The 13,707-nt window shown below is 32.3% G+C and overlaps 1 protein-coding gene across 1 annotated transcript; it reads left to right on the top strand.

The window, feature by feature from the left end:
- Window positions 1-10,689: 10,689 nt before the first annotated feature.
- LOC132732989 (uncharacterized) lies at window positions 10,690-13,698 on the top strand. The gene is made up of 3 exons (XM_060719544.1): window positions 10,690-10,873; window positions 11,185-11,541; window positions 13,272-13,698. The coding sequence occupies exons 1-3, from the start codon at window positions 10,804-10,806 to the stop codon at window positions 13,613-13,615; spliced, it is 771 nt and encodes a 256-aa protein (XP_060575527.1). The 5' UTR covers window positions 10,690-10,803; the 3' UTR covers window positions 13,616-13,698.
- The last annotated feature ends 9 nt before the right edge of the window (window positions 13,699-13,707 follow it).

Below are 13,707 nucleotides of genomic sequence, written 5' to 3'. Positions count from 1 at the left end.
AAGATGTGACTAAACAGTTTAAAGTGTATTGCCTTCTTACCATCATAAACCGATCGATAAAATAACTACTAGTCGTTTGGACTAGAGTTATGGAGTCGCGTAATTTACATGTTAAATATTTAATCCGCACACGCACACGCACACGCACCAACACACACACACACACACGCACACGCACACGCACACGCACACGCACACACACACACACACACACACACACACGCACACACACACACACACACAACACACGCACACACACACAAACACACACACACACACACACATACACACACACAAACACAGATATATGTCGCAACGCCGCTAAATGTCGCACTTACAACTAAATGTCGCATCATTACCGCTAAATTCGCAATCGCCGCAAAATGTTGCACAATCGTCTGCCGTTAAATGACGCAATGGTAACGTTAAATATCGCACGATTTTCCCAAACCGTTAATTGCCGCAAAACTACCGTTAAATGTCGCGAACGTTTTATTCATGTAAAACATTTAGCTGGTGGTGTTATGTTAATAGATTTTATCATTATGTGTGTAATCTGGGGACAAAATATCTATCATGTAGGAAATGATTAGCTATAGCATTTAAAATTTATTCTTGAAACGAAGTCATCTTAGTCGGTATTATAAATTGACGACCACAATTAATGCCAAAAAGTCCCTTGGTGATTTAACACATTTGTATACACTTTTGTCTCCGGCCTTTTCGAAGTTAAGAGGTTTATATACAAAGGCTCCGTCCGTTTGTCTTGTCCGTAACTCAGCCATTCATCAAGAGATTTTTGAATAACATATATACACCAAATTAGGATGACCTGTCATGCAAAACAACTAGAACTCCACGGTGGTCCCACTTGGAGATCAAAGGAGAACATTGTCTAATGGAGGGTACAATCCGGTTTATAACTTTTTAGTCCATAAAGGTATTTGAAATAACATTGTACAAATGCTCAATATTTAAGACACCGTGCTTGCGAGATACAGTCAACATTGTTTGATAGGAATACCAATCCATAACGTTTCATTCCATGAAAGGATTTTGAAATACTATATAACACACATGTTTATCGGAATAAGATCACACGTCATACACAACACCCATAATCCTACCTCTAAGGCCAAAATTACACTTAGAGGTCAACGCTTTAAGTGGTCTGTTATAATGCCTTTTTGTGCAAGATCCACAACTTTTTATCTCATCAAAGTATTTTGAAATGAATTTGCACAAGTATTCACCATATTAAGACAATGAGTCATGCGCGACACTGTGACCTCTACCAAGGTCAAGGTCACACTGAGAGGTCAAAGCTATGTTTTCCTTGTCAAGAGAAAATCTGCGAAAGAAGAACTATTAGAGATTCCAGTGAAACTTAAAATATAAAAAGATAACAGCGGAGGGAATGCACTGCTACTCCATCTTGAATATTTTTAATAGTTTCCCGGTATGTAATTATTTTTGAAATGAGTTCGTGTTTTCAACATCGTACTTTCGACCTCATACCATCGTGGTTTACTCCGAAAGATTAAAATGGACACATTATTATTATAGTCATTATATTTCGAACTATGTTTTTACACTTTATTGCAGCAAACGTGACCTACATTAGTCATATACATTTGATATTTACTGAACTTTATTGTTAGTTTAATATACATTAAGTAAATACGACTGTGAATTGTCTCATAAATTTATGAAACCGCGCCATTAAGAAATTTCCGCCGGCTTTTAATTGCAAACACTATTAATGGCAATGATAAGTCTTTCGCATAATTTAGGCATTGAACAGGTAGGAGATATATGTGATTATATTCATTTTACATGTCATAACTGTTAGTTTTTTTACTCAAAATATACGAGGCACTGTCGTGGAAAAATGGTTATGATCAGTCTTCTTTCGCTCGTGAATGAACTCGTCACAGACATATTGATTACATTATAACTAGACCCAATCGTATTTGTAAATCGAAGTGTATATAGACCAAGTCACAAAATACTTTTGGTGTAAAAAGGCAATTTCATTCAAGCGTTTACACTTTACGATGTCGATTCTTACTTATTTTCTTAAAACAATTAAAATTATTTCATAAAATGAAGTCTCTTAGAATATGATTTGTTTTCAAACTGGTCTGAAAAAAGAGAGAATTTGACGGTGATCCACCTGAAAAGGTATCTAGTGCAGTAAAATCCTGTATTCCGTTTCTGATAGTTTGGTGCCGTTGAAATAAATGCACAATTTGCAGAAAAGTGGTCCAAAGGGGTGTCCCTCAGAAGCTATAATCACAACCAAATCACATGAAAAATGCAGACTCGGTTTGATTGAGTCTGTACATGTGTAACACCTCTCACGCCCATACCTTCGAAAAGCGGTTCTCAATTTCCAACACTTAAAAGTGCTGGAATCAATTATTAGTGATTGCATTTTAAGACTGGCAAAACTTTCAGATGTGTTAAGATTGCGGCCTATAAATATAAACATAAGACATATCATAACGGCGTGTATATTGACATTATCATACAATAATTGACTAGTGAGCCATTGAATATAAGGAGGATATTTTTTCGTTTGCGTGAAATATGGTATATATTTCTACTCAACATGATAAAATGCCACATATTTTCACTAGCCGTACCGGCTCGTGAAAATATGTGGCATTTTATCATGTTTCGTGAAAATATATACATGTACCATATTTCACGAAAAACGAAAAAATAACCTATTTATTTAATTTCATTATCAAAGAAAATGGTAACGAATCCCCTTGCTTGCTACCAACTGCAATTGTACAGCGCGCAGTAATTTATGCGTAAGCACGCGCTGTTTGGGGCTACATTGTGACGTCATGTAAACAACTCTTTAAACGTCTGTACAGCGTTAATTACTGAATTAAAGATATTGGTGTTCGGATTAATTTTCTTAGTAAGACCATTTTCTATCATGCTAGATAGTTTTCAAAACAAAATTCAAGAAAAAGTTGTTTAGTATTTATTAGATTTTTCAAACAAAACGGCGAAAGAAGTCCCTTAAAATAAATATCAGTTTTGACTCCGCCCACTTTCATATTTATATTTCATATTTATTTTTTAAAAATATGAAATATATTTAACTGATATAGCACCATATTTCATGGGTAAAATTAAACTAGATGTGATATTCACCGGCAAATAATAATAATAATAATTACCACATTTTTATAGCGCCCTTCTCAAAAAATAAAATGTTCAAAGGCGCTTTACAATGTAATTATATACATTTACAATGACTTTAGAAACAAAAGAAAAGTAATAAAAATAATAACACACATATATGTATACATTTACAGAATATAAAATATGCCATGATTAATCTCAAAGTCTTAAACTCAGTCGATCAAATAAAAAAATGTACATGAAGAATAATCTAAGACTTGAAAATTAAATAAAGAGAAACATTAAAACTATTAAAATTAAAAAAGTACAAATCAAGATAAGACAACTGAAATCTAAATCCAATTTGATAAAACAGTAATCAATAATTGAAATGTGATTCAAAAAATGACATATTGACCGAGGCGCTGATAATTGTTTTATTATATGAATAGGCTAAGAAATAAAAAGAAATCACAAAAAAAAAAAAAACATTATATACATGTACAAATTTTGCCTCGTTGAAGCGCGTAACAAAGACGCACATGTAAGGCGTGCATCGATTATGCGAACGCTGCCCATACAAAAATAAAATAATTCAAGTTTATACTCATCCTAGCGGTGTAGCCTTTAATAATTATAGTAAAATAATGATATTTTAATCGAGCAATATGCAATAAAGAACAAAAAGCAACAATTATTTTTAATTAACACGCGTAATGAACAGTCTATTGTGTATGATCATTGAATATTAGTCTCAATCTATTTTTAGACTGGAAAATTCCATTTCAGCCAATGAATATGATAGTACACACGGTGAAAATGATTTTATAAAAAGTTCTGGTGACTACTGCTTGGATCAATGAGATTGCAGCTATATTTAGATCATATAATAATAGAAATTATGAGAAGTTTACTAAATGTATATTACTAATAGAAGTGACATGTGTGGTAAAATGATAGTATGAATTCTTTGAAATATAATGAAATATAATGATTAAAGCAAACCAGTTTTATTGCCAGCGATTTAAGAACCTTTTTAAACATGTTTTTGTTTCATTGGACAGCTATCAGAACTCGACTTGCTAAAACAACCAAAGATTTGCGAATTCTTGTTCTTCTGTGGTAAATGACCAGTTTATTAACACTCAACGAGTTCATAACACTTTGATGGTTGCAAATACCTTAAATGCGTGCTTTGATTGTGCTAGCAAACATTTAGTTACATTTGTAACAAAGCAACAATATTCAAATAAGTAATAGAAAGAGAACCGAAACACGAGGCTATCTGATTTGTACGAGGGGGCGTAGCCCCCGAGTATTAATCATATTGCCGAGTGTTTTGGTGTTCTTTCTCTTTTGTATCATAGTCAAACATAAAAACACGTTCCCTGTTGTCACAATATGAAACCCCGGCAAAAATGGACCAATGAACGAACATCTGAATATGATATTTCTGTCGCTTTCCCTTTCTCTGCCGTCACAATATGTAAACCCCAGCAAAAATGAGCCAATCAATGGGCATGCTCTGGAGTGCGGGTAACTAATACCCGCACTCCAGTTAACGCACTGTGCATGTATATGTATACGATTTAACCATGACACATTTTCAACAGAAAGGTCTCCAAACTATGATACAATATAATGATTGACACTGAAGTGTCATGTTGTATAAACACCAGCCTGCCTGATTATGTCAATAACGAACGTGTTTGAGTCCAAATCGTGGTCTTTCCATAAAAATACGAAAGGGTTGATGTCCGGGGAGGATGCCTTTAGCGCCACAACTTCTTCACTTATTGCAGTTACACTAAGTGGTGGGAGCCTATAGGCCTCCGTAAAGGCAATGCGGTGCCGGTAGATACTTATTCGATTATACTTTCTGATATGTCAATTAACGATATTAAATCAGAAAAATGTTATGGAAGAATTTGGATTTAGAGTATATTTTTTCGTTTGAGTGAAATAAAGAATATATTTTCAAGAAATAAGATAAAATTCCATATATTTTGACGAGCCTGAACCATCGAGTAAAAACGGTAAATGTTGTTCACTAAAACCCTCGCTAGATTTTAATTGAATGCAATTATATTATGATTATTTATTAGTGAGATTCAATTTAATGTTGTCACCTTACACTGTGTTGAGAAAACATAACGGAACAATAATTTTAAATTCTTATAATGGAAAAAATAACTGAAGTTACTGACTGTCAAAAAACATCTAAAAGTAGTCACTTAATATGAATATGAAATTGATTTCGACCACTTTCATATATATATTTTTTAATATCTATTACATACCGTACGTGTTTTACTGAATTACTTTTTTAATTGTATAATTGTAATAAAAAAAAGAAAAGAAAAGAAAAAAAAACAACAAAAAACAATTTCAAAAGGTTTTCTCATCAATGAAAATTGCTATTTTTAACCAATCATTTTTGAAGTAATAACAAAGATAGGAATCCACCGACCGCCCCCCCCCCCCTTTAAAACTATTTTTTCTTTACTAAGTGACAGATACATAACATTCAAAGCAACACAAATAGCTACTAATTTAACATGTATTTGCAGTTCAAAAATGCAGTTAATATTTAGTGTGTTTTTGTTTTCAATTTAACAGTCTTTGTTAATAATGCTATCAAAGGGAAAATGAGGAGACAATAAGTGTATTCTTCAACTTGTCATTATAACCATATTTTAAGCACTTTCAAAAGTCTTGTGTACAAAACAAAGTCGTAATGGTATCTATTTGAAATTATAATGTAAATAATTAACCATACTAGTTTATCCTGTAAACAGGACAATTATGTAACGAGTAACACCAATGTCAAAAACATATTATTATGAAGCAATCAATTGAACTTCCAAACACAAAATTTTCAGAAAAAAAAGAAGAATAATTTAATGATTTTTTGATATTATTTTGATATTATTTATTTCATCAGTCTTCATTTAATATGAATTTTATGTCAGAAGTAGGTCAGAAGTAGGTCACAGAAGCGGTCAATAAGAACCTATATGTATAGTTACCTGAGGTAGCTCTGAAAATTGATGATATGTCAAGCCGCACAAGCTCACTAGCACACTTTTCTCGTCGTTCTTGCTTCCTTTGTAGAACCACTCCCCTTGACTTTAATCAGGACATCGGCAGCTGAGTTGATGATGTCGATGGTAGCTTAACTCCCCATCAGTGCAGGGGTAGTTTGGTTTCCAGGACCCTTATGTAACACATCATGCCTCGGGTGTTAACCTGTCAACGCGTCTTCGGTGAATATCAGTCAAGTTATAAAATCCTCTGCTTCTCTGCGACATGATCGCACCGAAGGGGAAGAGAGAGGAAACCCTAACATATAAAAAATACATCCCAGCTTATATACCCTTTTGTTTGCGCAGCTAATGTGGTGTGCAATAGAAGATTGGCACGCGACCCACTTGCGCAAACCAGTCTGCACGATTTGATGAGCGACCTGAAAGTTGTGCGACCTATTGAAAGTGTTGTCAATACCTTAACAATGTTCAAAATGGCGCAAAAGTGGTTTAGGTATACAGATTGTGGTGCAATACAACAATACAAATAAATGTACATGTTTAGTCAATGACATTACTATGTTAAACAATTTAGTGCAACATATATACATGCATAAAGTAAATATATTTGTTCTAAATGATTATGTCTTAAAAGATTGATACACTAGCTTTTGAATGACAATTCCTGAAACAGAAAAGTAAATGGTGACAATCCCTTTCCCAGGTTTCAAAAAGCTCAACATTTGAATCAAGTAACATTTATATAGATACAGGAGTAAGGAATTTCATTCATAAAATCTGATATTTTGTCAATAAAATTAGAGATGCTGGAGGGCCCTCTAGTTGCGATTTGGAAAGTTGATTGTGCGCGACCTTTACCGGCTCGTGACCTTTAGCTGCGTGACCTTACCAAATGTCGAATGGGGAATGATCATATCTAAACAACAAAAGAAAAAAAAACAAACATTTTTACTAGGTTAGAAATGTTGCCCGGATAAAGCATCCTAAAAACAGTTCTTCTTGTAGAGGAGTAATTCAATATTGTAGCTATACTGTTAATTTTATTTAGAAATATGAAATAGTAAAACTTTAAAAGTACGATGCATATTTTAAAGTTAAAATTTCTTTAATATATTTTTCATCGCAATCATGACTGTATTCCGCAGTTTAAAGATATGGTGGAAATGACTCATTTGATAGCATAAATATTAAGTAAAATCTGTACTGATTTACCTTGAACCACTTACAAAACACTCAATCGTAATTTAACAATCATAAAAGAGGGGTAATTATGGTGGATAATTATCTGTTGACAAATATAGTTTCATCTATTCAAACGAACTTGATATATTGTCCTTGCCACAGGAAACACTTCCAGGGCTAACTTACATTAAACAATTAAACAATAATTACATTCATTCTTTTGATTGTTATTTAATTTCCAGTATCAAGATGTTTCTCAGTATTTCTCTTTATCTTCTGTAACATGTCGTGGCTGATATATATAAATAGGAATAAACACTTAAATGTAAATAGAATAAGGAAGATCACACATCACGTGGATATCATTGTTAAATGTAACGAATACTCCAAATAAGTGTATATAATTAAGTGCGTAAAAAGCTTGAAGTTGTTGAAATCACGTCCTACTTTAAATATAATGAAGGGGAAAATATAAACCGAAATATTTCTGTCTTGTAAAATATGCCAGTTTTGGTAACAAGTAGCTCTGAGTATATGACATCTTAAGTTATTGAACAAAGCTCCATGGAAATGGATGATAATCATTTAAATATTGAGTAAAAATTGAGTGATTCTAACTAAATGTGCTAATTTCAGTAAAAGTATAATTGCAGCTACGTTTTGAATGACCCAGTCAAATAATATATTGAGGGAAGGAAATTATAAAATGTAATGTCATGTTTTCCTTGCAATTACATAACAAAACATTAAAGTTAAACGTTAAAGTAGCATGGCTCAATATCCTTGCTTATTTTAATAACAATTTGGAAAATGTATTTAAAATAATTATATTGTGCAGAGAACAAAAGAAGTAATTTACACATTGAATACGGCACTTATAGTCCACTTGAAAAACCAAAGATAAGTTAAAGTATGCAAGTAATTACGCAGTAGAAACAAAATGTTTTTTATTTTGTCAATATGTTAAGGATATACTTTGTCAAATCATTGTAACAGTTTATGCTAAGTGAAAGTCTGGGTTTTTATTTCGTGAGATAAAATCCATATCACTTATGGTGTCGTAAACAAAGCTTTGCTGAACGTTTTGTCGTATAGGTATTAATTTATGATTCCGGAAATGTCCTTGAAATTTTATTGCCCCAAACACATGTTTTCGTTTGAGAAATGTTGCTAAAAAAAGTGAGCACTTTTTCGGCGCCGCCCCCAATCCAAAAGATACATCAGGGGGTTGCCAGAAGGGGGATGTGCCCCCTTGTGTTTGGGGGTTTTCATCGCCAAGAAAATTTTTGACTTATGAGAGGCTAAAAATGACCACAGGTCGATCAAAATGTTACATGTAACCAACGCTGAAAAGCCTTTGACTCTATCTCAATCCCTTGAGAAGTTGCAGCACTTTGAAATAAATTTTGATGGAAAAAATCAAGGCAAAATAGTGATTTTTGGCAAATTTGAGATGTCCCCTCGTTGCCATGGTAACAGGAAATTTAAGACTGAGCATGTCGTTACAAAGGCAATGGTCCAGTCAACATTTGTGCCAAGTTTGAATAGTATTGAAGCATTTTTCATTATTTCATAGTAGTTTGAACTTGTAACAGGAGGCTTTTCAATGAAAACGGCCATTTTTCACAATATGCTCATGAGGGAAAGGGTTAAAGGTATATTGGTTGATCTTGTAAAATATCAAATACTTTTACCGTCTTGTTTTGATTTCATTACACTTTGAAAATATCACGTACCATATTTGTTATTATACATTGTATGAATCATTATTTCGCCAATAGATATATAATTGAAATCAAAATTTTTTTCCATAAGGGATCTTAGAGATACATAAATAATGTTTAAATTAAGAAAAAAAATAAAGTTGCCCCTTCTTCGGTTTGAACCCACGCTCCTCAGTTTCAAAGCAGTTGACAGTGATTCTAGCCTATTTGAATACTCTTCAAAGCAGATATATTGCATTAGGGTTATACTACCTTTGGTTTATGAATTCTTTGTTATCTAAATCTAGTGCAATTGTATGTAAGCAACTGTAACCATATATAAGTTTAATTTCCCATTGCGTCAAAACTATGTTATCTAAATTTTATTTGAATAGTTTATCGTCGAATTATTGACTCTTTAAAATAAAAACAAACTGTTAATTTGCGGATTATGAGAGAAAATCGTTTCTTAGTGCTTCTCTGAAAGTAATGTAACTAAATCCTAACATACTTTAAATATATTTGTTTTAAGATTTAAGACTTGAACCATTAATTAATTTTTTGGTACAATGGACTCAGCTCTGAAACAAATAAAATCTTATAGTTGTAAATGAATTAAATATTCTGCGCAATATTTTGATCAATATAACGTTTATATTATCAACAACGTTTTCTCTAAATTAGACATTACCTTTTCTGACAGTTTATTTAGACGTTTACAAGCTTCATTTGATTTTGTAATGTAGAGAAAGAACGATAATAAGATATATTAGGTTATGATATCGTTTGTATTGCACCACTTTCAGATTAGGAAATTAAATTGTGAACATTAAAATAAAACATAGTTGTCACTTAAAAGGCTATTTAAAAAGTTGATTTAGTTTAACTCCTAGATTAAACGTAGTTTAAATGTGTTTCTACTACTCAATCTTCTCTATTTCCCTGAAGAGCCACCGTAATGACGGCCGGTTGGCATGCTCTCATCAGCTCAGTGTCACGCTTAAGGCCGCACGATTTTACTTGAATGTATGAATTTAGCTGCCAATGTGATTTTTATGCCGAGGGCTCTACAAAGTAACCAGGGACGACGAGGAAAGTCTGCCAGTGTGCGTGAGCCCTAACACAGAGTGACAGTTTGAATGCAGGCCCTTAACCGGCATAATATCCCTTTTCAGACCTACCTCCTCTTTTCATATTGTCTCAGGTTAGTCCAAATTCACATTTATTGACAATGTTTCGTATAAATGAGGTGGAAGTACATTAGCTCTACCTTGTACTTCAAAGTGTACCATTTATAGATATGATCGGTGATATATCCGGGATCCGTACTCGACAGCTAAATCTGCATTTTACCCCCTTACGGGCGGATGAACCCTCATGAAGCATAGCATACATAGTCACATACATACATTCTACTCAATTTTACGCATAACTGACATGAAAATTGTCCCATCACAATCAACCCTGTGACATCTTTAAAAACGTTTGTATAAACATTAACAGTTTTACATTAATACTATACACTACAAACAGAGAGCCACTCCAAATCGATGTAAATGTTATCATATTATTTATACTTAAAAGTTAACATATAGCTATCGTCGTTTTACAAAGTCCGGTTAACAGGAAGAACAATAAATGTGGGACATTCATTAACATTTGCATGTATACTTATATACACGATCATCTAAAGAAGGATTTATTAGTTATGTCAAGTGTGGTTAAAAATGTCATATGGAGATAAATCAATGCTGTCCCCTCAACTAATAGCTTTTATATATGTCTTAGCACTCTCAGGTAAGACCTTTTAGATTCATTTTATTAAATAAATATACATGACACATAAGAAAACATACACATAATGTACAAAATATTCGCAGCTACTTAGTATGAATATCAATATGATCATGCATGCCTTATGACATGCGCTGTACCTATAATGTTATAATGTCCATTTATATTAAGTTAACTTCATATAAAAGAAAGTGGCCAACTAATACTTGGATTCATACTTTTTGAAATATTGATAAAAGAGTATGTTGGTTATAAGGTTTCTTAAATACTAAACAATATTCTTTACAATTAAAATAATATTAAATTTATTTCAGCTGTTGTGATTGCAGAAGTGGTATTATCACCATCATCACCTGTTGCGCTAGAGAATAGTTCCCTTACATTAACATGTACATTCACTGGTGATGAAACCGTAACAAGTTTTATATGGAAGAGGGTGAAGACAAATGAAAGTAGCTTTGCTATCCTTGGTATAATAATTGCAGAATGTAAATCTTTTATAATACCGGTAGACACCAGTTTATATGAGTACAGTTGTCCTAGTAGTAAACAATATACATGGACAATTAGGAAAGTAACTAAACAAAATGAGGGAGACAAATACCAATGTGTTGTTGAAATACTATTTCCAAAAGTGATTAACAGCAACTCAGTGGTCATATATATACAAGGTATGGCTATTCCGTAAACTTTAGGCTATATTTCAACGATGCACTTCAGTTTTAGTTTATTGGAGCCTTTTTTCCGAGGATTTATTAAATGCATGCATTTATGCGGCTCACCTCTCTCAGTTCATTCACTTTGATTACTCAATGCGTTTTATAAATATGTCTCGTAATACTAACTAAGCCAACTCTATTTACATTTTAGTTGAATACATGCAATTCATATTTCTTGATAAATTGTTAAAGTATTGATTTAAAGGAATATGATAGAAAATCATGGTATGATGACCTCAACAAATAAAATAGACAAAACAATAATGCAGCTACACATCATCATTTAGTGAAATAAAATTATTTTTTTCCGACTTCCTCTAATGTTAAATCGTTCTTAAAGGTTACACAAATTACAAAGTTTTTGATATAAAACATTCGAACTGTAACTTAAATATCTTGACATATTTCTATTTGGTTGTTTCTATTTCATAATCTATGTATTTTCTTGCACGCAAGGTATAAATCATGTATCGTTTGTGACAAACACAATAAAACAAGTTTGTTAAATATTTATATATTTTTTCTAATTTATATTTTCATACACAATGTATATTATTATTTGAATAAAATATGTATATCGATTTTATCATTATTGCTAATCTAATTTCATGGTGCTATGAAAGCAAGTTGATATTCGACAATTATGCAAATGGTTTTGCGAACATATTTTGGAAACTTGATTTATTATTATTATTACAAAATATAATAACAGAACACATCAATCGACATTTTAACTGATATAATAGTATCGAATTTATCCCGAGTATTATATATAACGTATATTCTTCTTTTTTAGTGATGTAAGGTAATATAATATAATTTTGAGTCGGTGCGGTAATTATATAAACCTTACTTAAACTTATTTAAGATGGATCGTTCTCTGTAGCGCATCATCGAGGTATTTGATTAGAATTGTGTCCTTATGTTGTAGAATAAGAAGGACGACATTAGCATTTAAACATAAATCATAATCAAATAAATATAGTACCCGAATGCCTTATCACATATTGCTTGTTTGTCAAAGAGTCTGAAATAATGCACGGATGTGAACCCGATATCTTCCACCACCAGTAAAGCTGGAACGTCGCCATGTGACCTATGTGTCGGTGTGACGTTAACACAAACAAATTCAAAGAAAGCTACTCGAAGAATACGGTGGGCAAAAAACAACATATAATAAAAATCGAAGTAATTTAAATCAAATGATTGATTTGATGATTGATTTTTAATTTTCGTCATTGTGTTAAAAGGTAACAAAATTAAAAACAAGATCCACAAGGAAGGGGCGGCGTTCAATGAACGCAACCCCTTAGTATAGAAAGAAAAAAAATCAGAAAAAATCAACGAGGAGAACAAAATGTTGAGAACTGTTCAGTCACATGCCTTCATAATTGAACATAACTACAGGTACAAATAATGTAAAATCACATAATTATAAAGAGACATAAAGTAAGAATAAAATCATTTGTGTAAACGATAGGGTAGGTGATCAAACAAAGAATAAATATATCTATCAATGCTTGGGCAGTAAGTTATAAAATTATTATTCTGTGAAAGTAATGGGAATTAACAGAAAATCTAAACCTACTTAATCCAACCTTTGATGTGAATACTTTGTTTAACAAGGGTTTATAGCTGAATCCTAATATCAAGCTTATTTTGTCTTTATTTTCTTATTTCAGTTCAGGTAACTAATGTAACACTAAAGGACGGCAGCACTTTACTAGCAGGTACACTAGAAGTAACAAATGGTGTACGTAAAACATTGACATGTACAGCAAGTGAAAGTAGACCAACAGCTACTATCATCTGGTATATTGGAGATGATGTAAAGAAAAAGGAGAATGTTACTCTGTCTACATTAACATTTGCTCCGCTTAATTCCTACCATAACAAACAAGTTTATTGTAAAGCTTCACAGACAGCACACCCAGAAGTGTTTTCTAATAGAATCACTCTTTATGTGAAAGGTTACATTTTTAATTTTTTCTTTGCCATTTTATCAGCTTACAGATTTTTTATTTAGAAAAAAACTTGACAGCGAAGAAATATCTTCACTAAATTATATAGGTTGATTTAAATGTTGATTCACCTTTCAGTATATTTGTATCATCGTAC

Source organism: Ruditapes philippinarum, unplaced genomic scaffold (assembly GCF_026571515.1).
Source record: "Ruditapes philippinarum isolate M1 unplaced genomic scaffold, ASM2657151v2 ctg2094_1_1_1_1, whole genome shotgun sequence".
In the NCBI taxonomy this organism is placed as follows: Eukaryota; Metazoa; Mollusca; class Bivalvia; order Venerida; family Veneridae; genus Ruditapes; species Ruditapes philippinarum.
The sequence above is the reverse complement of the archived record's forward strand: the minus strand, read 5'-3'. Positions and strand labels throughout refer to the sequence as shown.

Coding starts and splice junctions, on each gene's coding strand:
- LOC132732989 (XM_060719544.1), top strand. CDS start 10,804: ATGTCATATGGAGATAAATCAATGCTGTCCCCTCAACTAATAGCTTTT. Junction 10,874..11,184: donor ATATGTCTTAGCACTCTCAG/GTAAGACCTTTT, acceptor AATTTATTTCAG/CTGTTGTGATTGCAGAAGTG. Junction 11,542..13,271: donor AGTGGTCATATATATACAAG/GTATGGCTATTC, acceptor TTCTTATTTCAG/TTCAGGTAACTAATGTAACA.